This window comes from Ceratotherium simum, chromosome 22 (assembly GCF_057802395.1).
Source record: "Ceratotherium simum simum isolate JZ-2026a chromosome 22, ASM5780239v1, whole genome shotgun sequence".
NCBI lineage: Eukaryota > Metazoa > Chordata > Mammalia > Perissodactyla > Rhinocerotidae > Ceratotherium > Ceratotherium simum.
In genome coordinates, this window is record NC_141921.1 from 9,071,828 (window position 1) to 9,095,629 (window position 23,802).

The following is a 23,802-nucleotide window of genomic DNA, read 5'->3' on the forward strand; positions in this document are numbered from 1 at the left end:
AACACAGTCCTGCCTCGTGTGAGCGCCCCGACCTCCCCAAGCGGACCCAGTCTCTCCACCGCGGGAGCCCCACACACTCCGCCACCGCCCCACACTCTCCACCCGCTCCTTGTGCACACCCTGCCCCGCTCAAGTCGGCTCAGTTGCCAGGCTGCAGAGAATCCAGTCACCAATCTATGCAGGCCCACACGTTGCCTGTGGGCTTGTTGTTGGGTAGGGCCAGTCTTTAGGGTGGGCTGCCTGCCCTGGCTGAGCTGGATTAAATCGGTGCTCTAGCGCGTGGAGCAGACCCTGGGCTAGCAGGTCTCAGGGAGAACTCCAATGGCGTCTGTGTCAGCATGCTCACACCAGGCCACAACAGTGGCCGCCGCCAATGTCCCAGTCCCTGGAGAGGTCTCACCCCTCACCGAGATGCACTCAGGGCCTATTAGGTGAGTCTCTTGTCACCAAAGCACTGTGCACCTTTCTTTCTGGTGATTTTAGGATGCTTTCTGGAACAGGTGAGTTTGTGCGCGGGCCCTTTAAGAGCCAGTTTTAGGTTCTTTGTGAACCGGGTTTTCTGGGGGTGCTCCCCAATCTTTTAATAGCAGGCAAAGTCAGATATTATGCCGCTGGTCTCCATTGTGCTGGGTCCACAAAATGCCCACAGTGGGGGCGCTCCCCGGCTCAGGGCCCCGCTCCTCCAGGGAGGGTGCGTACCTGTGAGCTGCTCCAGGCGGCTGTGAAGTTGGCGGCTTGTGAAGGCGGCGTTTTTCCTCTCCGGAAGGGAGTCTCTGCCTCTTCCACCCCAGTTAGGATTGTCGTTTGTTGCAGGAGTTCCTCTCATCCAGTTTTCAGTTCTGTCTCAGGGGTAATTTTTCCACGAGTAGTTGTAAATTGGCTGTGTCCGCGGGAGGAGGTGAGTTCCGAGTCTGCCTACGCCGCTATCTTGACTCGAGCTCATTCTGCACAGTGACTTTTAGCTTCACTTATTTGTATTTATATGTCTACTTATTTATACATGTATAAATGATTACATGGGTTTATATATATAAGATGTTTCCAAGTACAACTGCAATAAATATCCCTTTACAGATAATTGTGAAGAAAACTTTTTTCCACATAACAATCCTGTTCACCTGGATGTAGATCAAATTGTATATACACATACATATATACTCATGTTTCCCCTTAACTTAAAATGAGTAAATCCTGTCAAACTTCAAAATAATAATAACAACAATGGCTACATACCTTACCTAATATTTTATATACATTATCTTATTTGAGTCTCACAAAATTCTATGAGGTAAGATTCTAAAAGTAAGCTCAAAGTCATTCTCATATTAAGAGAGACTTGGGATAGGCCATAGGTCTGTTTTAAAGCTATATTCTCTTAAATACATGAAGGCTATAAATAAGTGATGTTTCTTTTTTATTTTAATAGATCCAGTTCTGCATCTGCATTCCATTTGTTTTTGAGAGCATGCTCAATTGGTAGCCGTATTAATAATTCTCATAATTGTAGTGTAATGTGTTCCCTAACCCCAAAAATATCTGACTCTGGGCCAGTTTTGGGATTGGTTAAAATTAAGGATGCCTCCTTTATTTGGGCCAGACTGTATTTTGTTTCTTTTAAGTATAATGACTAGCCAAGAGATACAAACAAATACGGGCCTCACACATCCTTTTATTTTCAATAAAATTCAGTGTCCCCAAATATTTAGATATTGTCTGTTCTGTTTTCAGCTTTCGCTGGTGCTGACTTTCTTTCATAGTCTAAACCATTCTGGACCCAGGGCTTGGTTTGGCTTGCTGCATGTTGGGTGTCCATACAGAAGGGTTTTCTTGCAGCTCAGGCCAGGCCACCTGGGGATGATCATCTGATTGTTTCAGGGAAAGGACTTCATCTTTATCTCAGGGCAGAGGTTACGGACTGGTGATGCAGTCTACCTTACACTCTCCCTGTGGTTTAATCTACCCATGTCAAGGTCTCAAAGAACCTCATCTAGGCAAAATTCCATTAGATGTTAAAGAAAAGACAAGTTTATTCCTAAAAAGATTAGAGAAATATTCGAGAAGCAAGCAGGATTCCTAAACAAAGGAACCTCAACTTGAAATTTTGCTATAGTTTTTATTTCACTCAGTAAAATCATTCAGCTATTTTACTGAAGAATGATGATTATAATATTAGTATATTATATTCCCATGAGAAGGAAATATTTTGCCTGGCCAGTGCAAGGTAGACTTTTGGGGAGTCACCTGAGGATATCCCATGACGAGTTCTAATAAATATTAGAGAGCAATTTAATCATTCATTTAATAGATATTGAGCACCTATTTTGTATCAAGTATTGTGCTTGTCACTGCAATTACTAAGTTGAAGATATGTTCTCAGCTTACAATCAGGGGAGATTTACGTGTGATTATAGTATAGTGCAGTAATTATGATTATAAAAGTATACCTAAGATGCTATGGAAATACAGAAAAGATATCTAGATAATCATTAGATGAGATGGAGGAGATCAGGAAAGTTGTCTCAAATGAGGTAATCCTTACATTCTAAAGTATATGTAGAAGTCTGTTTTCAGGCAGAGGAATCAAGACTGTAATTCTTAAAATTTAAGCATATTTATAAACTTTACTTCTGTTCTACTGTTTGGTTATTAGAATTTTGAATTATGAAAATAACTCAGGTACAGTTGACTATATATATTTTAAGAAAAATTTTAATAAGTTATATTGGGAAGTTGTAATGTGATGATGCTTGGCTTGAAAATAAATTTCTTTTTGTCTCATTATTACAATGAGTTCAGTTACACTTGCTTTTTCAAAATTGAAGAATATTTGATTGCAAAACCTATGTTTTGTTTAGCAGAGAAAAATGTCTCATAGGCATTGTTGTCTCTCTTTGCTGCTCTGGAAATCTAATTCTCCAAAGGCCAACCCCACAGCTGCTAATTTCATCATCTCTTTAGTGTCTTCGTTGCTAACTTGGAATAATGCAGCCAGGCTTGTCTTCTGCCTAATGTGGCATGAGCATAGCCTCTGGCAGCTCTCTTGGTAGAAACTCAAGCTTTTTCGCAGCTGGAAGTAGACAGATTGTTTACCTTCTACAGAAGAGATTAGGTCTGTTTATAAAAATACAACTTTCTTGAAAATCTTTGCAACTTTGAGAAATAAAACATATAATTTTAGTATGCTCTACGTGGATGTGGCCATTTATTTTGACAACTGCTGCGGTTACCATTGAAGGCAGCCTGGGTTGGAGACAAATGGCATTAGAAGTTTCCAACTAACCCTTTAAAAAAAGCTAATTTCTTACACAAGAGTCTCTGTAATTGGCCTTCATTGTGATGAAAAATTTAAGATGAAGGGATTGTGAGTAGTGAGCAGAGATTATTTTTCTCAGTTGACATGTTAGTTTTGAACTGAGGTTGAATTTCAAAGACTTGTGAAGTATCCATATCAAATATTTAAGGGCTAGATGGAGGAAGAGGAGGAACCGAAGGAGGAATCAATAAAGAAGGACTAAAAAGGCCAACTTAAGAGGCTGATGGAAAAACAAGACCAAGGGAAGAGAATATTTTGAGGCAGGAGGTCAAATAATATATCTCTCTCACATTACAACTATAAAATCTTTGTGGGTAGAAACAATGTCTAATTTACCATCGTATCTTTAGCATTTATCAGAGCAGCTGGTACTTAGTGGGAATTTTATGCATATATAGAGATGTGTTCATTGTCTGCTACCTGCCACCATACCTACCTTATATATGATAGTTATTCAGTAATTATTCGTTAATAAAGCTTGAATTTCTGGAACCCAAGGTGCAGAATTGCATTGCATGCATTTCTTCTCTTCCTTCACACTTTTTGACCTCTAAAAATGACTGCGTAACTCTTTGAAAGGTCAGTAGTGAGAATGACTATTTCCACACTGCTTGAGACTGCTAATCAGACCCCATATGGAATCTAAATTCTTTGCCTGGCATTCTGATCTGACACCACCATACCTTTCTGTCTCTGTTTCTTACTATTGCCCTGTGTGCAGCCTACATACTTTAGCTGTACTTTACAAAACCCTCTGATTTATTTTGCTCTATTTAGTACTCAATGAATTATATATGGTGATCACAATTATAATTATTATAAGAGTGAGTATTTCTTGAACACCAAATATGGACAGTTATTTGCCAGTATCTGTTCTAGGTACTTCATCTATTGTTCATTTAATTCTTATAAAAATCTACGAGGTAGGTAGTATTAATCCCTGTTTTACAGTTGGTAGAAACAGTGGCTAAAAGAGTTTAGGTTACTCTCAAGTTCACACAATTCTAAAGTGGTAAAAGTAGAAAGTTGAAACATTGGTCTCTTTGACTCCAAAGCCATTTCTCTTTCTGCTGTGTTATGCTACTTCACATAAACGATAGCTATAAAAACAACAGCAGCAGCAACACTGTTAAACGAAAGTATCCATAATCCAAGGCTTGTTCAGGTTTGTACTATAGCTGAAGCCTCTGCAGAGGGTTACCTAACCATTTGCGTGTGTGTTTAAAGAGCAGCTGTCAGCCTTTAATAGTATATATCAGAGCAGTGTCTCTGGGAAGTAGAATGATATTCTTAGCCTGTTGAATTGGAGGAGTTTCCCAGGAGACCACAAGCACATTCTGACATGAGCTTTCAGGTCCCCTGTTTCATCCTCTGGATCTTTTCTGCTCTGTTCTCTGGGAATCAAAATGTGGCTTTAGGCATCAGTGTGATATTTGCTGCATGTCAGGTATAGCAACAGTGTTGGGAATATGAAGAACTCTGCCATCTTATTCCTTGAATTTCTAAAACTTCTTGACATTAGCAAATGCTGGCTTTTGCAGTTAGAACCAATATGTGAACAATTCCTCAAGATGCTAAGACTGTTTAACATCACTCCATTTGATCTTGGCAGAATTGTTAGTTATTTATCTGACCCATTCCCTGTCCCGAATTATTGAGCAAACATTTATTACATGCCTTCTATGTACCAAACCAATTAAATAAAACCAGGATGCACAGCAAGTGCTATCTTACTCAAATCTATTTTTTAATTAGTTAGTCATTGTGATTTTCCTACAATTACATTGGCTATAGTTCAGTCACATGGCCGTACTTGACTGTAAAAGAGATTGGGAAATGTAGTGAGGTTATGTACCCAGGAGAAAAAAGGAAATGGGTTCAGTGGAACCATTATATCATCTCTACCATAATATTATATATTTATTGGATATCCCCCCGACCAGGATATAAGTTCCATGGAAGCAGGGATATTGACTGTTTTGTTTCCCATGGTATCCCAAGTGTCAAGAACAATGTCTGGTATGTAACTGGTGTTCCTAATATTTGCTGCAAGAATCACTGAATGAATATTGACTATCTTGTCTGCCACTGTCACCACACTTAATACTGTTCCTGGTATGCAGTAGACACTCAATTACTTATTGAATAAATAAATGCATGAATGGGTGGTGGTTTTGAAATTAGAGCTGGATTTGAGTTATGGCTTTTCCACTATCTGTGTGATATTGGGAAAATTACTTAACCATTCAGAGCCTCAGTTTTCTCATCTGAAAAAGGAAAGGAATGGGAACTGCTCCATTTATAACACAAGTGTAACCCCATGGGGTTATTGTGTTATGTGAAATAATATATAAAGTGCTGACCCAATATTTCATACATCGATTCTCTATAAATGGTAGCTATTTTTACTGGTTTTAACCAGATTCTACTTTGAACTCTGATTGATTCATTTTGTCTACAGTGATTCAATACACATAATTTTCATATCTTCCAAATTTATTGAAATGATATAAGCATAATTTGAGATAGCTTCCACATATATATTCTGTCATTTAATCATTTATTTATCCATTAATTCAACGGTTTATAACTCCTCTATTTAAGACACTTTGTTGGGTATTATAAGGATACAAGAAAAACTTATTTTCTATTGCAATGTTTAAATTTAGAGTATTTTTATACAACCTGATTAATCAGTTCTATATTTAGTTAACATATTCAAGGATAAATACGGGAGAGATTTTATTATTATTTTTATTCTAAAGAAATATGCGTAGTCTCTGAGTAAGAAGAGACTCTTAGGGTGTCATTCATGGGAATTCCGTATATGTCGTGAAATACAACTACCCTTCCCATCATTATTCGAATCTTTAGAGTATTATCCCACCTCACGGTCTAAAACATTGTTTTTTAAAATAAGATATTCTTCAGCAGCATTAGTATAGAAATGTCCTGAGATATTTAGCTATTGCATTATAAGTTTATTTTCCCACGGTTATATTGGGAAGTAGAAAATATGTCATCACTTCAGTGAATTGAAAAAAGAACAAAAGTATTATCTGACTAGTCAGCTGATGAAAATTTTAAAATCAAAAGTCATCCATCTTTCAAGGACTAACTTAAGTCCCACCAACTAAAAGAGGCCTTTCCAATAAGTTCATCTCTCACCAACCCCTACCTTATTTTATCTTGTGCAGTATACAGTTTATTGGTTAATTATTCTTTAATTATTTCACATATATTAATTGAATCCTCTCAACTTTAGGGTAAGCTTATTGAGAGCAGAAACCACATCTTACACTCTATTTGTTTTGTTTGTTTTTTAGTATTTCTTACTAGCTGGGCATGTGGTAGATGCTTAGTAAGTTCTTTGACTCATAGACTTTAAGGGATACTTAGAGGCCATCTTGGCCAACTTCCTGCTCAAGGAAGATCTCTTTTTACAAAAAACCTGAGGAATGATCATCTAGCCTCTGCTTTAAATGTCTCTCATGAAAAGGAGAGCACTTTTCTTGGGCAGCTTATTTCACTGTTGGTTGGTTATGTTCATTAGATGTTGTTTATTTTTTCATATTTTGAGCTGAAATCTACCCATTGGCGGTTCTAGTCCAGTCTAACATTGCAAGTTTGATAGTCCAGTCATCGTTAGTTCTTCACATTTTCAAAGAGAGTTGTAATGTATCCCTTCAGTTTTTTGTTCTCATTATTTATTTATGAGGAGTATCTACTGTGTTGTGAATGTGAAGACCGATTTGTTACTGTCGCTTATTAAGTTTCCTCAGCTTCCGCTCATTGAATATGGGTCTCAGATGACTCAACAAGGTCATGATTCTCTTCCTATGTAAACACTCTAATTTGTACATCCCTTGAAATGTGATGCTTGAAATGGAGTGAAGTGCTTCAACTGTGGTCTGATCAGTACATAATTCATTAAAACTTATAATTTTACATGATCAGGATAACATTTCTATCAATGGTGTCATAAGTTGTGTTGTTTCTTTTATAATATTGATCAACCAAAACTTTGCGATTTTTTTTCACATTTCCTTCCACTAGGCTGAATCTACATCTGTGCAATTGTTTTTTTTTACACAGGCTAAATGCAGGGCTCTATGTTTGTCTTTGTTAATTTTGGCCTAACATCTTTGCTTATGAAGATTGTTTGAATCTTGAGTCTGACATCTACGCTCATGGCTAGCTCTCCTATCACTGAAGCATCTCAAAAAAATGATATAATAAGCATTTATTTTCTCTAGGTCTTGAATAAAATCTTTAAATAATTTGATTAATTAATTATTCCTGGGAAATGTGAGAATTTAATATTGCCATCTTTGAAAGTTGCTATTTCTTGATTTCTATGATCTATTCTCTTATATTCACTTATTATCATTGATTCATTTACAAGGGAAATATACTCCCAAGAAAGGGATACAAGAATTAGAGGAATAACAACATCTAATTATTCAGCAAGCCTTGTGGATATCTCTCATTCTCACCCCACTCTCTATCTCCACTGCTTTTACCTTAGTTCAGACCCTCATCATCTCTCATGTAGACTATTATTTCAGCCTCATAACTGCACTTTCTGTACAATTTCATCTCTTTTCATTCCGCTGTCCATACTACTGCCAGAGGGTCTTTCTGTTGTACAAAGCGTATCTTGTAATTTCACTGCTTAAGATCCATTAATACTTTCAATTGTTTATAGGGTAAAGTACACATTTCTTAATAAACGTATAAGGTTCTCTATTATCTGACTTCTGTGTAACTCTCCAGGCTGTTCTCTTAAACAGTCTGGACCTTTTATTCCAGAGCAGCCTATCCTTTCCACAATTGCAGCTCCAGATCTTAGATGCCTGTAGACACCTACTTAAGACTCAGTTCAAGTATCATTTGTTACATTTTCTCTAGAAAAATGTTCTGGATTCTTCCCCCTCTCTTCCCAATACAGGGTTTTTTTTTTACTTCTTTCTTTAAATCTCCATTCTACAATGTGCATATGTCTATCAGAGAATGTAAAACACTTTATTACACTTGTTGAATTGTTCATTTCCCCTGCCTACACTCCTTGAATATCCTAAGTCTTATTCATCTCTGGATCTCCAGCACCTAGCACAGTGCCTGGCACAGAGTGGATACTCAGTGAATGCTGAGGGGGATTAATGAGAACCACCGGAAACCTTTGATAGGGCATGGTTTGGAGAACACTGTGCTGGAACTCTTTGAATATTGAATCTGGCAGAAATAGATTAGGAACACCAGCCAGATGTTGTTTGTAAGAGTTCTGTTTTTAGCATGTAAATTAAAATTTCATTTAGAAGTACAAGTCTAATTTGGGAATCAGAATGCAGTTGTAGAGCTTGACAAGATTACATATGTAAATTCTCCAAAGGCTGATCTATCATCATGTCTTCCTGAGACAGTGCAGTCTGTGTGGAAGGAGAATGGTCTTCCAGTCTGCATCCCAGACTTGCTCCTCTAGCCCTCCTGCCTGCCTCATTCAGTTACTACCACTTGTCCTACTGTGCTCAAGTCATCACCACAGAGGCAGTTTTCTCCTTTTCTCTATGTGAAAATGATCTGGACTCTGAGCCACAGGCTAGATTGTACCCCGTCCCATTTCAAATCCTTCAGGGGCAGGTTTTTACTGCTCTCAGGATAAAATCTAACTGTCCTATGCCATGCAAGGCCTTCCATGATCTAGTTCCTGTCTCCCTCCCCAGAATCCTACCTTTTTCCTCCATAGATAGCCTTCCTGGAACTTCTTTTCACACTTCTTTACCTGGCTAATTTTTACACATATTTTAAAGGTGGTTCAGGAAACCGTTAGTGCTTCTCTGTGCTCTTGTGGAGTGCCTTGTGCTTACCTCACATTTCTAATATTTATCACATTATACTATAAAGAATTTTCAAGATTTATATTTGTATCACTAGAACCTAGCATAGTGGGAACATAGTAGTCATATGTAAATGTTTGTTAAGTGAATTAATAACTCCATATCCATAGCCCAGGAGGCAATTAAAAAATTGCCCCCATTTGGTATGGAATAGAAGAATATACTTTTAAGAAATTCTTTTTCAATTTAGCAACTATTTATTGAAATTGCTCTATATCCTGCACTTTTAGTTCTATAGAGAATGCAGGTGTCTCTATTAATAGTAATCAAAGAATATATAGTTTTTTGCACTATGACTAGCACGTTAAGTGGAAAGTTAGTGTTTAAGTGACTGGCTGGGAAGTGGGCATTAAGCCATATGCAATTAGCTGTAATACAAAATCAAAAAGGTGTCAATAGAGGTCTGGTAAGGTCAAGGGAGGGAAATCATTTACTGCAAAATGTTGGGAAATTGGATGCAAACTACTCTTTCAGGGAAAAATGGGCCAACCATTTCTTTTGAAAGGCTGTAGGATAAAAACAGAGAAGTCTAAGACCATAGCTTGATGAATTGGAGCTCATCCATGTTATATACTTAAAAAATAGCCAAGCAAGGATTCAGTCTTAGGTCTGTATTTCTCCAAACTCCATGGCACCAAACTATACTGTCTGTACTGAATTTTCTCTTCTTACAGACATAGACATTTTTTTCCTTTATATATTTTATTATTTTCAGTATAGTCCTTAACTATGATGGTCAGCTTTTTGAGAGTGTTAGTATTGTTAGTATATCCTTATTCTTTTATTGAGTGATGGATTGATTTACAGCTTATTTTTCTTATATATTCTCCTTAGTTCTGGGCACAAGATAGGGTGGGTGCAAAAATAGATCTTCAATACATATTTGGTAATTGAAACATCCTGTTATTGTAGCTTAATAAATCTAGACATGTAGATATATGTGCCTAGAAAGAACTAAGATGTGTATTTAGGAAATTATTTTTTTAAAGGTTTTTATTTTTTGAGTCCTTGCAATATATCTTGTAAATATATTTGTAATGAGAACAAGTGTGGTAAGATTTTTTTTTTTTTTTGTGAGGAAGATCAGCTCTGAGCTAACATCTGTGCTAATCCTCCTCTTTTTGCTGAGTAAGACTGGCTCTGAGCTAACATCTATTGGCCAATCCTCCTCCTTTTTTTTCCCAGAGCCCCAGTAGATAGTTGTATGTCATAGTTGCACATCCTTCTAGTTGCTGTATGTGGGACGCGGCCTCAGCATGGCCCAAGAAGCGGTGCGTTGGTACGCGCCCGGGATCCGAACCCCCGCCGCCAGTAGCGGAGCACGCGCTCCCAACCGCTAAGCCACGGGGCCGGCCCTGTGGTAAGATTTTATATTAGGCTAGGAAGTAGCTGAGTAATGGGTACTAGTTCACTGAGATTAAAGTTCCCAAATGAATAGGTTCTCTTTCCTAAAACACCCTCAAGTAGGAATTTTATATTTACTTTCTTGGCTGAGAATTTGTGGGTTAAGTCTCATCTTCAGTGTAATTTTCTCTCAAAATTGTGAAGCCTTGGAAATATGACTTTATAATGGAACTTCTGACAGTTGCCTTTAACTGCATGTCACTTATACATAGGGGTAATTTGTTACCTCTTCAAAGGTGTTTTAGCCTGAGAGGTGGAATACGTGTTCTATATAAAGGTCAGTTTTAATTAATAAGCTGTTTTCCTCATTTTTGACCAATATGAATTGCTTGTAACTTTTGTGCAAAGTAGTTTTCCATGTAAAAATAAAAGAAATTGAGACTTTGTCACATCCATCATCAGCATAACCCACTTAAATGTCAAAAATTCTATGCAGCCCTAATGTCTATTTCTAGATGTCTCAGCAGGCCTATTTATCAGAGTAAAATAAGATATAATTATCATATTATTTCATCAGGTACATGCTACATCTATAGAGAGACATCTTTCTTTGTTTTTCTCTCCACAAAATATGCTCATAATTTTTTTTTGCTAAATATTTGTTGTCCATGTAGTATTTTTCAAAGGCATGTAAATGATAATAACATTAATAGGATTAGATCTTTATTTCCTTAAAGGGAAACCTCAATTGTTTTATTTTCTCTTTTGTCTCTAACTTCCTTAAATTAAAAAAATTCATAGTGTTACTCTGTCTCTATGTTTAGAGACAAACATTTTATACACTATAATAAGGGCATTTTATAGTGTGTAATTTAACTAGGTGCTACAGTATTCAGTGTTTACTTCAAAGAAAACTTTCACTAAGACATTATTTATGGGTTACAATTTAAATTATTCCCTTTTTTTCCTGAATCCTACCTTATACTTTATAGAATTGAATCTTTTATTCGTTTGCTAAATATACTTCTTTCAAGATACAGCTGTCTTAATAATGATGATCATAATGATAATGATGAGATAATAATAATAACCAACTACTTATTGAGTAAATACCATGTTCTAGGCGATTCACTTATATTTTCTGTTTCCTTCAGAAAAACATAAGCAAATTCTAAGCAAACAGACTCAGAGAGGTTAGGTTAAATTATTTAACAAAATTGCCCTGCATACATATCTGAGTTAGGTGCATTCAGTCTCAGATCTATGTGACTTGGAAATCCAAATTCTTACTACTAATTCCTGCTGCCTTAACTAAATGTAGGGGTATTTTAAAGTAAGAGTAAAGAGTTTGGGTTCAAAAATCTGTGTGAAACAGCTATATGACTGAATATTGAAATGCACAGAAGTGAAGAAATTAAAAGTTCTTATTCCATAACAGCAATTATTCCATGCCACTTTGGATTATTTTCTACTGCTTGTAAATGCCATTATTTTTAATGATTTTACAACAGTGTAATGTAATTGAGATATAATTTCTCTGAGAATAACTTTGCATTTTCTGCCTTGTATATTTAAATAATCAATCATTATATTGCATTCATTGCAGGCTATAGTTTCCCCCACTCCTCTTTCTGTATTTGTGTCAGAATATGCATATTTTGTGGTATCACGCTTTCTTTTACTGTTTGGTCTCATTATATCACAACTGTTTATCTTAGTGAACTGTAAATGTAAATGTGCTGTTTGTTCTTTGGATGAATTTAAAATATATCACATAAGGCCTGTGCTCAACAGACAAACAAAAAACAATATTCAATATTGAAATAAAATTCAGTTCCTGAAAGTCCTTTTTTATTTTAGTAATTCAATGAATGTTTATAGATTACTGACATTGTGCCAAGCATTGTGTCATACCTGGGATGGAAAGAGAAAGTAATGATAAAAAGATAAGACATTAGATTCTTCTGATGATAAATCACAATTCCCAACGGTAAAAAGACACACATAATTAATAATAAAAAAGTAATAATGTTGTAATAAAGGTATGAACAAGATACTGTGGGAACATAGAGGAACAATGACTATCATTGCTTAGGGAAGTCAGTAAGACTTCCCAGAGGAGATGACATTTTATGTAGGTCTACAGGGTGAGTACGATTTCTTCACAAGGCAAAATGGGGGTATGCATATATCCAGGCATATGGAAAACATAATAAAGAGTTCCAATGTTTGCATTTGTGTGTAAAATCACTATAAACACAATTGCTACAAATATTAACTAATATAAGAGTGTCGTATTAGTGAATCAGATACAGTGCATGACAATGCTGTTGGTAACATGATTTTTTAAAATAGTGATACTTCTGGATAAAATTATGAACAAATCAATCATAATCTTTCCTTGATTTACATGTCAGTTGCATTCTTGGAAAAACCAGTATATATTAAAGCCATGCAAAATGCGTAAAACAGAGTTAGGTTCTAAGCACACAAATGATTATAATAATTATAAAAAGGATTTTTACATACATGAATATCTGTACAGGACATTTGGAAACTGTACTGGACTCTTCTGTAGTTTGCAGTATATTTAGCATCCCTGGTCTCCACCAACCAAATGCCATCAGTGCTCCTTCATCATTGTGAAAACAAAAAAGCACCTAAGGAATTCCACATGTTCCCTAGGAATACTACTCACATTGATAACTACCTCAACAGAATAATTAAAATAATAATAGAACTAACAAAAATTGTTAGAAAGAGAAGTGAAGAATAATGTACACAAATTATTTCCTTGTTTTTCCTAGTAGAGTGTCAATGGATACCATTTGATGCTAATAAATTAAGAAATAGAAATATCAAAGATATTGTGTAGAATAATACCTGAGAAACTAAAAACAGAAATGATTAAGAGCATTTGCATCTAGGGAATGAGAACAGGGTTTGAGGGGTATAAGTCACAGGATAATTTTACTTTTCTTTTAAACATATATATATTTATTATATACAGGTGGAATTATATATATATAATATAAACATATATAATTTATAATATCTATATAATAAATATATGTATATACAGGTGGAATTAATTCTGTGACATGAAAATCAATTCTTGCTTCTTTCACTTTTAAACAGTTAACAATCAATTTTATTGAGGTATAATTTACATATAATAAAATGTACTCATTTAAACTGTACAATTTAATGAGTTTTGTCAAATATTTAACATACACTCTGGTAAACTCCGCCACCATCATATATATATATACGTATATATATATATACGTATATATATATATACGTATATATATATATAAAAGCTCATTTTTTCCTAAAAAGATATCTAGTTCTTTAAGCACTATTTGTTGTAAAGACTGTTCTTTCCAGATTAAATTGCCATTGCACCTTTGTTGAAACTTAATTGACCATACGTACGTGGTTGTATTTTTGCACTCTCTATTCTGATCCACTGATTTATGTGACTATCCTGATGCCTGTACTACTCTTGTTTTGGTAATTGTAGCTTTAAAGTAAGTCTTGTTATCATGCAATGTAAGTTCTCCAACTTTTTCTTATTTTTCAAAATTATATTGGCTATTCCAGGTCCATATAAATTTTAGAATCAGCTTGTTTATTTCTACAAAAAATTCTGCTGAGATTTGGATTGGGATTTCATTTAATCTAGAGATTACTTTTTGGAAAGTTGTCGTTTTAACAACAATGAATTTTCTAATCCATGAGCATGGTATACCTTGTTATTTAATTGAGTCTTTCTTAATGTCTATCAGCAATGTCTTTTAGTTTTCAGTATACAGTCCTTGTACATAATTTGTTAAATTTGAGGCTGGGTATTTCATGTTTTTTGATGCTATTATAAATGGTACTGTATTTCAAATTTTATTTTCCAAGTGTTCATGGCTAGTAACTTTCTGAGATCTGTACTTAATGCCCTGGGTTTTCAACATGGATTCTCCTCTCTGGATGGTTGAAACTTGAATATTTCCCAGTTCTGTGCACTTTGGAAATTGTTTAGTCTACAACTTCCTGGTTATTCTTTACCTGATCTCATGGAGTTTCACTAGGTGGCTTAGTATTCAGCCAAAGTCTCAAGCAGACCTTATGCAGATTTTTGGTGCTCTGGCTCTGTATAGTTCTCTCCTCTTCAATACTCTGACCTTCAAATTTAGTTTCTTCAGCCTCTCCAAACTCTTATTTCTGTCTTTTCAACTCAGAAAACCACCGTGTTGTGCTTGAGAACCCTCTACCTGGACCATCTTCTGGGAAGTGTCACTAATCTAAAAGCTAGGACTATCGTCCGGCTCATCTCATTTATTTCCCTTCTCTCAGCATCACAGTTTGGCACTGCTTGTTGTCCAAGTCTGAAAAGAGTTGTTTCACATATATTTGTCCAGTTTTCTAGTTGTTTATGGTGAATGTATGGATCTAGTCCTAGTTACTCTCTCATGGCTAGTAGTTGTCATATTAGCAACCGCTTTCCTCACCACTATCCCTGTGAGGACTTTGAGGAGTTTCCTGGAAGAGTTTGAAGTCACCATTGGAGACATTTCACCCGTAAACACGCATGCATGCATATACCTCACTGGGGAAGATGAGAGAAAGGTATGTATAACTCTGCTGAGATAGTCAGGTGTCAAAGAAGATTTCAAAGTTTTGATGACATTGTAGTTAGCTCCTCCCCTTACCTGCAGCTCCTGGCAACCACTAATTTTTGTGTTTTTAATCCTTATAATTTTGCCTTAAAACAAAATTTCATGTAAATAGATTAAAAACCATGCAGCCTTTTGAGTTTGGCTTCTTCCCTTTAGTATAATGCATTTGAGATTCATGCGTGTTGTCGTGTGTATCAGTAATTTGTTCCTTTTTGTTTCTGATAAGTATTCCATGTATCGATGTACCACAGATTGTTTATACCTTCACCAGTTGAAACCATTTGGATTGCTTCCGGCTTTGGAGTAATTATAAACAAAGCTGCTAAAAACATTCATGTGCAGGTTTTTGTGTGAACATGTTTTCATCTCTCTTGGGTAAATACCTAAGACTGGAATCTCTAGGTTGTATGTTAAGTATATATTTAAATTTATAACAAAGTGCCAAACTATGTTTCAAAGTGGCTGTACCATTTCAGGTTTCTACCAGCAATGCATGAAAGTTTCAGTTGCTTTGCATCATCATCAACCCTTGGTTTGGTCAGTTTATTTGGTTTTAGCCTTTTAATAGGTGTGTGGTAATATCTCATTATGGTTTCAGTTGGCATTTCCCTGTTGACTAATAATGTTGAGCATCTTTTCATGAACTATTTGACACCCACGTATCTTCTTTGGTGAAGTCTGATAAAATCATTTATGTATTCTAGAGACAGTCTTTATCAGATATGTATTTTGCAAGTATTTTCTCTCAGTCTGTGGCTTGACTTTTTAAAAAATTAATAATGCCTTTCAAAGAGCAGCAATTTTTAATTTGATAAAACCCAGTTTATAACTATTTTCTTTTATGGTTTGTGATTTTTTTGTCTTATGTAAGAAAACCTTGCCTAAATAAGGGTACACAGATAGTCTCCTATGTATATTTTTTTGATTTGCCCACTTAAAAAAACACTTTCTGTTTATTTCATGTTTTAGGGTGATTTTTTTATTATGTTAAATATATGTAACATAAAATTTCTCATTTTAACCAATTTTAAGTGTACAATTCAGTGCCATTAAGTACATTTGTTGGAGGAGGTCATCAGGAAGATGCAGCTGCTGGCTTGACCTGTGACCCAGCCAATTGGAAGCACCTCTCCCTCTCCCCTGTCCTTGGAATATGTACTCTGCTTGCCTTCCCCATGCTAGCAGCTGCCCAAGGACACAGCCTTGAGATAGATAGAGACCATCTGGACTGGATACGTGACTAAACTCTCTTAAGGCCCCTTGTGTATGTGACTGAATCCAGTTAAGGCCCCTATATAATAACTTTTAAGATGAGGACAAGCCTTGTAAGTAAATTCCCTTGCTGATTAAAACTGCCACCTACCAATCTGGAGTGGTCTGCCTTTTTCTTCAATCTCTCCCTGCCCCTGAGTACAGGGGCCAGTTTCACATTACATCTAGGAAGCTCCTGAGAAGCTTGTGACCCAATGGTATTCACAATGTTGTATAACACCACCACTATCCATTTCCAGAACCTTTTCATCACCCCAAACAAAAACTCTGTACCCATTAAACAATAACTCTCTGTTTTCTTTGCCCCCCCAGTGCCTGGTAACATCTATTTTATTTTCTTTCTCTATAAGAAAGAAATGATAAGGGGAATTATACAGTATTTGTCCTCACATGTCTGGCGTATTTCACTTAGTGTAATGTTGTCAAGGTTTATCCACGTTTTAGCATGTATCAGAATTTCATTTCTTTTTATGGCTGAACAATATTCCATTGTATGTGTATACTATATTTTTAAAAATCCCTTCATCTGTTGATTGAAATTTGGGTTGTTTCCACCTTTTGGCTATTGAGAATAATACTGCTATGCACATTGGTGTACAAGTGTCTGATTCCCTAATTTCAGTTCTTTTGGGTATATACCCAGGAGTGGAATGGCTGGATCATATGGTAATTTTATGTTTAAAACTGTTTTTATGCCACCAGACTGTTTTCCACAGTTGCTGCACCATTTTACATTCACACCAGCAGTGTGCAATGGTTCTGGTTTCTCTATGTCTTCATCAACAATTGTTATTTTCGTTTTTTTTGATAATGGCTATCCTAATGGGTGTGAAATAGTATCTCATGGTGGTTTTGATTTGCATTTCCCTAATGACTGGTGATGTTGAGCATCTTTTTATGTGCTTATTGACTATTTGTATATCTTCTTTGGAGAAATTTCTATTCAAGTTCTTTGCCTATTTTTGAATTGAGATTTTTATTATTGTTGTTGAGTTGTAGAAGTTCTTTATATATGCTGGATATTAATTCCTTATCAGATATGTGATTTGCAAATCTGATTTGCAAATATTTTTTCCCAATCTATGGGTTGCCCTTTTGTTCTGTTGATGGTATTTGATGCACAAAAGTTTTGAATTTTGCCAAATTCAGTTTATTTATTTTTTTCTTTTTTTGCCAGTGCTTTTGGTGTCATATCCAAGAAATCATTGCCTTCTCATGAATCAATGTCATGAAGACTTCTCTCTGTTTCTTCTAAGAGTTTTATCATTTTAGCTCTTACATGTAGGTCTTTGACCCATTTTGAGTTAATTTTTATATATTGTTTAAGGTAAGTGTCTAATCTCATTCTCTTGTGTGTGGAAAACTCATATTTTCTTCTAGAAGTTTTATACTTTTATGTCTTACATTTGGGTCTTTGTTCCATTTTGCATTGATTTTTATGTATGACATGTGGTTGCTTTCAGTATATAGATAACTAATTGGTCCAACACCATTTGTTGTAAATATTTTTCTCTCTACATTGAATTGCCTTTGCGTCTTTATTGAAAATCGACTGCCAATATATGTGTGGGTAGATTTCTGAATAATCTCTTCTGTTACAATGAACTATGTGTCTCTCTCTTATCCAATTCCACATTGTTGTTCTTTTCAAAATTGTTTTTGTTGTATTAGTTTGGTTGCTTTTCCATGTAAATTTAGAACCAGCTTGCTGAGTAATTGGTTGGGATTATGTTGAATCTATACATCAATTTATGGAGAATCCATCTCTTGACAATATTGAGTCTTCTAATCCATTAACATGGTTTATTTCTTTATTTATTTAGGCCATTTTTGATTTCTCTTATCAGTGTTTTTAGTTTTAAGCATACAGATCTTGCATAGGTTTGTTATATTTATACCTAAGTATTTTATGTTTTTTGGTGTTATAGTAAATGTTACTGCTTTTTATTTTTAATTTCCAATTGTTTATTGCTAGTATATAGAAATATAATTGATTTTTTATATTGAATTTTGTCCTGTAACTTTGCTGAACTCATTTTTAGTTCCAGGAGTTTTTAGTAGATTCTTTGAGATATGTTGTCTATGAATAGGGACAGTGTGTATATCTTTTATTTTTCCTTTTTGTCTTGTTTTGTCTTTCTTGTCTTCTTGTTTAGGACCTTTAGAATGATGTTGAATAGGAGTAGTGAGAGTGGACAACCTTGTCTTGTGTCTGGTATTAGGCAGAATAATTTTAGTCTTTCACAATTAAATATAATTTAGGTGTATTCTTTCTAAATATATATAATACTATATAAAATAAATATATAAAGATGGCTTTATCAGGTTGAGGAATTCCCTTTAATTCAGTATGTGCTGAGAATAAGTAGATGCTTAATTTTGTCCAGTTCTTTTTTTTTTTTCATCTACTGGGATGAGCATATAGATTTGATTTTTAGTCTGTCGATATGGTGAGTTACATTGATTGATTTTTGAATGTTGAACCAATCTTGCGTTCCTAGGATAAATTGTGCTTGGTCATGATATATTATACTTTTTACATTGGTTTGCTAATAATTTGCTGAGGATTTTGAGTCTATGTTCATAAGGAATGCTGGTCTTTAATTTTCTTTTTTGGTACTATCTTTGCTTTGTCATTTCATCTAAGTTCATAAAAATTATAGGCTTTTATCTGCCTTGAATCTTTCATGGGTCTTGTGTGAGATAGAGTTTTCTGCCCCAATTATATATTGATATATAATCTTGGGCCCAGGACTGTTTCCTGCCCCTCCCCCAGGTAGAGAGGATTTTTTTCTTTTGCTGCTTCTCCTCCTGCAATGGGTCTTACTTGTGCACTGGGATTACAGGGTTCCTCCGCTAGTGGCTTAAGGCCTTTTTTCCCATAGGGGAAAAGGCTATTGGTGGGGCTTCATGCCTTTTCTATAACAGAAGCCACTCCCATTCTCTAGGCCTGCATCACAAAGAAAGGTGTTTTCTGTTCTTCTGCCCTGCCCCTAATCTTTCTCCTAAACACCTGATGGAGGCCTGTACAGAAGAATCTGCAAGTGAGTGTGAATTCCCTTTGTGCCTATCAGTCCCAGGAGTTCTACACTCTCATGTTTCCTACACTTGACCTTTAATAATTTTTAAAAATTTAGCTTAATTCTTTTTACTCACTTGTATGGCACCCAGCATTTCTTCTTCCTGTGCTCTGCCATAGAGCTTGCTTCCCATCTTTTTTTGGTGGGGCCTGACTTTCCTTGGATATCAGGTTATTGGTTGCCCTGTCATCTCAGTTCTCTGATAGATTTTTTAAAGTTATGATTTTGTTCTTTATTGAGATATTTCTTATTAAAGTGGAAGTGATGATCTTTCTAGCTTTCTACATCCTAGGTGCAGGTGAAACTTTCAAAACTTTTAAAAATTAAAGTTCCTATTAGGAAATATAACTTCTGTTATATATATATAACTTCTGTGCTAATTCAGTGGTTCTCAAATTATTTCTGGTGGTGGAACATTAGGAAGTTATAATGCTAGTTATAGAACTATTGCTTTATTCAAATTAAAATAATTAACTAAATAGTCATAACAAATTAAATATATTACCACTTATTACATATGTGATGCAATTTAATGAACGTCTTTTGGATTTCAGTAGTCATACTAGATATTTTTCATATCTAATTCTCATAACACAATTTTGAAAGATGAATTTTGTCATTCCTTTTTTGTGGATGAGAGAAACTGAGGCTTAAAGGGATTAAGTTGATTGTTTTATGTCACAGAGAAATAGTATGTAGTACAGGTGAGATTTGAGCTCATATCTTTCTAATTTCAAAATGGATCCGCTTTCTACTCTACCATAATATGTAGTTAATTTCTTACTGCCGGATAAGCACTAAATGACAGGGGATGGGAAAATTAACCAAAATCTTAATGGACTTCTATTGCTAAATACATTTTGATTCCTGTTTAACACGAGCCAATTTTTTAAAAAATAGGCAACGATATGGGAAATGACGAAGCCATCGGAGGGAATGTGAGCAAATATATGGTGCTTCCAACTGGATACACTGGACAGCCCAAGAAAGGACATCTTATCTTTGATGCTTGCTTTGAAAGTGGTGAGTGTATTAAAGACCTTTGCTTTTGAGCTTGTTTGGTGAGGCTTTTTCAGAATCCAGTTCCATCTGACCACTCATTGTGATTCAACCCATTTAATATTTCACCATAATGGGACAAGTTGTCAGGAAAAAATCAATTTTGAAGGAATTAACTTGGAAATACTTAAAAATGAAATGCTATGTTTATTGTTTCTGTAAATGATGAGACGTATAATGGTAACACACATGACCATGTACACAGTACCTTTTATTTTATAAAATACTCTCCCAGATATTATTTCTTTTGGAATAAAATTGACATAATTTGACTATATGATAAGTCATTAATTATCGAATGTCTACTATGTACCTGGTTCTGTATGACATGCTCACAGAGCTTAGTCTTTGCGAGAGAGGAGCCTTCCCTATAAAGAAACGATTAGAGAACATATTTAATTGAACACAAACAAAACAGCTAAAGTAACATTGCATCACAATCAACCAGTGCTATGGGGTTCTGAAAGGGGAGATCAGAACTTGATTGTAAATTCCCATGTAGTAGTGATTAGATCTTGTTAACTTCTTTGTGCCCTGAGCCTCATACTCTGAATGGCACATAGTAGGTACTCAGAATATGTTGAAAATATTAATGAGAAAGGTAAACATAATTTTCTTTTACAAATAATTGTTAACTATTTTTGGTTCTGAATAATACGCATGCCTGTGTGTGTATGTGTGGTTGAAGAGACATGACAGTGTCAGTTATATGAGAGTTCTCTGAACCCTAAGAACATTGGGTGTTTATACCAACAATTGAAAACTTGTTTATGCAGGGTTTTGCTCTGTTTGTTCCATGTTGTTTTAGTTTGCTAGGGCTGCCATAACAAAGAACCACAAACTGAGTGGCTTAAACAACAGAAACTTATTGTCTCACAGTTCTGGAGGATGGAAGTCTGAGATCAAGGTGTTGGCAGGATTGGTTCCATCTAAGGCTTGTGAGGAAGAGTCTGTTCTATGCCTTTCCTCTAGCTTCTGGTGATTTGCTAGCAATCTTTGGTTTTCCTTGGTTTGTAGAGGCATCACCCTGATCTCTGCCTTCATCTTCATATGGTGTTTCCCTGTGTGCATGTCTGTCTCTAAATATTCCCTTTTTATAAGGATGCCAGTCATGTTGTATCAGGGGCCACTCTAATAACTTCATTTTAACTTGATTACCTCTGCAGAGACCCTCTCTTCTAGTAAGGTCACATACTGAGGTACTGGAGGTTAGGACTTCAACATACAAATTTTGGGGGGACATGATTCAACCCTGAGCACAGTATTGTAATGTTGTCCTTCCAGTCAGACCTGAACACTGTCCACATAGTTAGGAACAATGTCTTCTACTTTCTTTGAATCTTGTACTATTGTCTTGTTTGGGACTACTTGGTACCCAGAAAGTGCACTTTGAATTCTTTTTACCTCAGTTAAAGACGTGAAGGGTCTTTACAATAATAACTCTGTGAGAGTAGGACTTATCCTCATTTTAAAGATTATGTGTTGTTGTGGTTTACCTACAGACTGAAATAATTCAGATTCCTTTTCTAGACTATCTTTTCCTTAACCGTACTTGTCTTTTTCCATCCCTTTCCAAAAAGCTTAGTACAAGAAATTGCCCATCTGACAACATAGTAACCAAATGAATAATGCATATTTCCCCAACAATGTATGAACAGTTGGTTATATCAATTGGATCTAGGCTAGTAGTGCATAAGCCTTGTGGTATAGTAGAGTGGTTAAGTGGACACCCTTTGGAGTCAGGCTGCAGTTCAAATTCTAATTTGAAAACTAAGCCATGGTTTCCTCATCTTTTAATGGGGAATGATGCCTACCTCATATCTTAATTAAAGAAAAATATTTGTATTTCATTCTTTTAAAAATTAAACCATCTTACCAAAATATATATAAAATGATAATATTTTAAAAATAGATAAATGAGAAAATCTCAGAAAGGGGAAATCGCAAAAGAGTATTCGGCTAGATGAGTATGTAAAAAACATGCTATGTAGTCCCATAAATTTGCTATAGGTAAACACCAAATTTAGCTTTTGAGTTTTCTGGTAGCCAGTGCCAAGAGAAAAACAATGTCCATAAGATAAAAATAAACCAACTATTGAAATCTGATAGAAATTCTTCCTATTTGGCTTCCTAAAACAGACACTGAAATGTGATGACCAGCATCCTCAACAATGTCCCTATGGGATTTACAACAATATATTTCATAAGAGTGTGTTTTGTAATATCCTTCAATGTAGGCATAGGGCATAATGCTAAAGGGCAATTTAGTGAAAGCAATTCAGTTGGTACTTGAAACAATTTGTTTGACATATGCAGCTTTCATCCGATCTAATTTAGTTCAAGGATTTATTTTAGATTGTTTGAAACAGGGAAGTCAGAAGAGTTTTCTCTTATATGCTAACTCTGAGCTACTGACTGGCTGCCTGGTGTGCTGTGTTGAAAAGGATCTGTAGGATCTATAGGTGCATCCAGACTTACCAAGGAGTAAGGTGATTAGTAGAGTCAGTGAATGGGGAGTATAGGTTCATGTGGATGAAGTATATTGAGTTCGGATAAGCCTCCATAAATATTTTTTTCTTTCTGAGTTGTGGAATATGTAAAATGCCTAGCATATTTCCTGGCCCTGAACTGGTGGATAATTAATCTGTTTTTTTTTTTTTTTAAATGAGAAATAAAGTCTGCAGGTCCAACTCTTCTTATGAATCCCTAATCTATTTTTTCCATATACTGCTCTCTGTAAGTATTATTTCTCTTGGGAAAACAGCCACACCCCACCCTAATTTTATCTCTCTAGAGATACCTGACACTTTTCATGACTTTTTTAAACTTCTTTGTTCTCTTCTACTGGACTAGAACCTGCTCCAAGACAGAATCTGAGTCTGATTAATCCCTGCTATCCCACAGAGCCAAGCACAGTGCTTACAAAATTAAGCACTAAATTAATACTGTATTTATTTGTTGAATGAAGTAATTTGAGCAACAGAAAGATGGGGAAAGATTAGCTTTCTGATAGCTTCGATGAAAAAGCCATATTTAGTTGCTTGCTATTCCCCAATCCACCAACTTGTCTCAAGCCTCCATACCTTTACAGATGGTGTTCTCTCTGTGCCCCACATCCCTTGCTCTTTCTGGTAAAATGTTAATTCAGACTCTGTCCAGCATTT

The 23,802-nt window shown here is 35.5% G+C and overlaps 1 protein-coding gene across 1 annotated transcript in view; it reads left to right on the top strand.

Annotated features, from left to right (window-relative positions):
- The first annotated feature begins 291 nt into the window (after positions 1 to 291).
- The window catches only part of AGBL4 (AGBL carboxypeptidase 4), a 1,245,941-nt gene continuing 1,222,430 nt past the window's right edge, over positions 292 to 23,802 (top strand). Inside the window, exons 1-2 of the mRNA XM_087445980.1 lie at positions 292 to 431; positions 20,480 to 20,602. Coding sequence (XP_087302106.1) covers positions 374 to 431; positions 20,480 to 20,602 — 181 coding nt within the window. The 5' untranslated portion in view covers positions 292 to 373. The remainder of the gene's footprint in view (positions 432 to 20,479; positions 20,603 to 23,802) is intronic.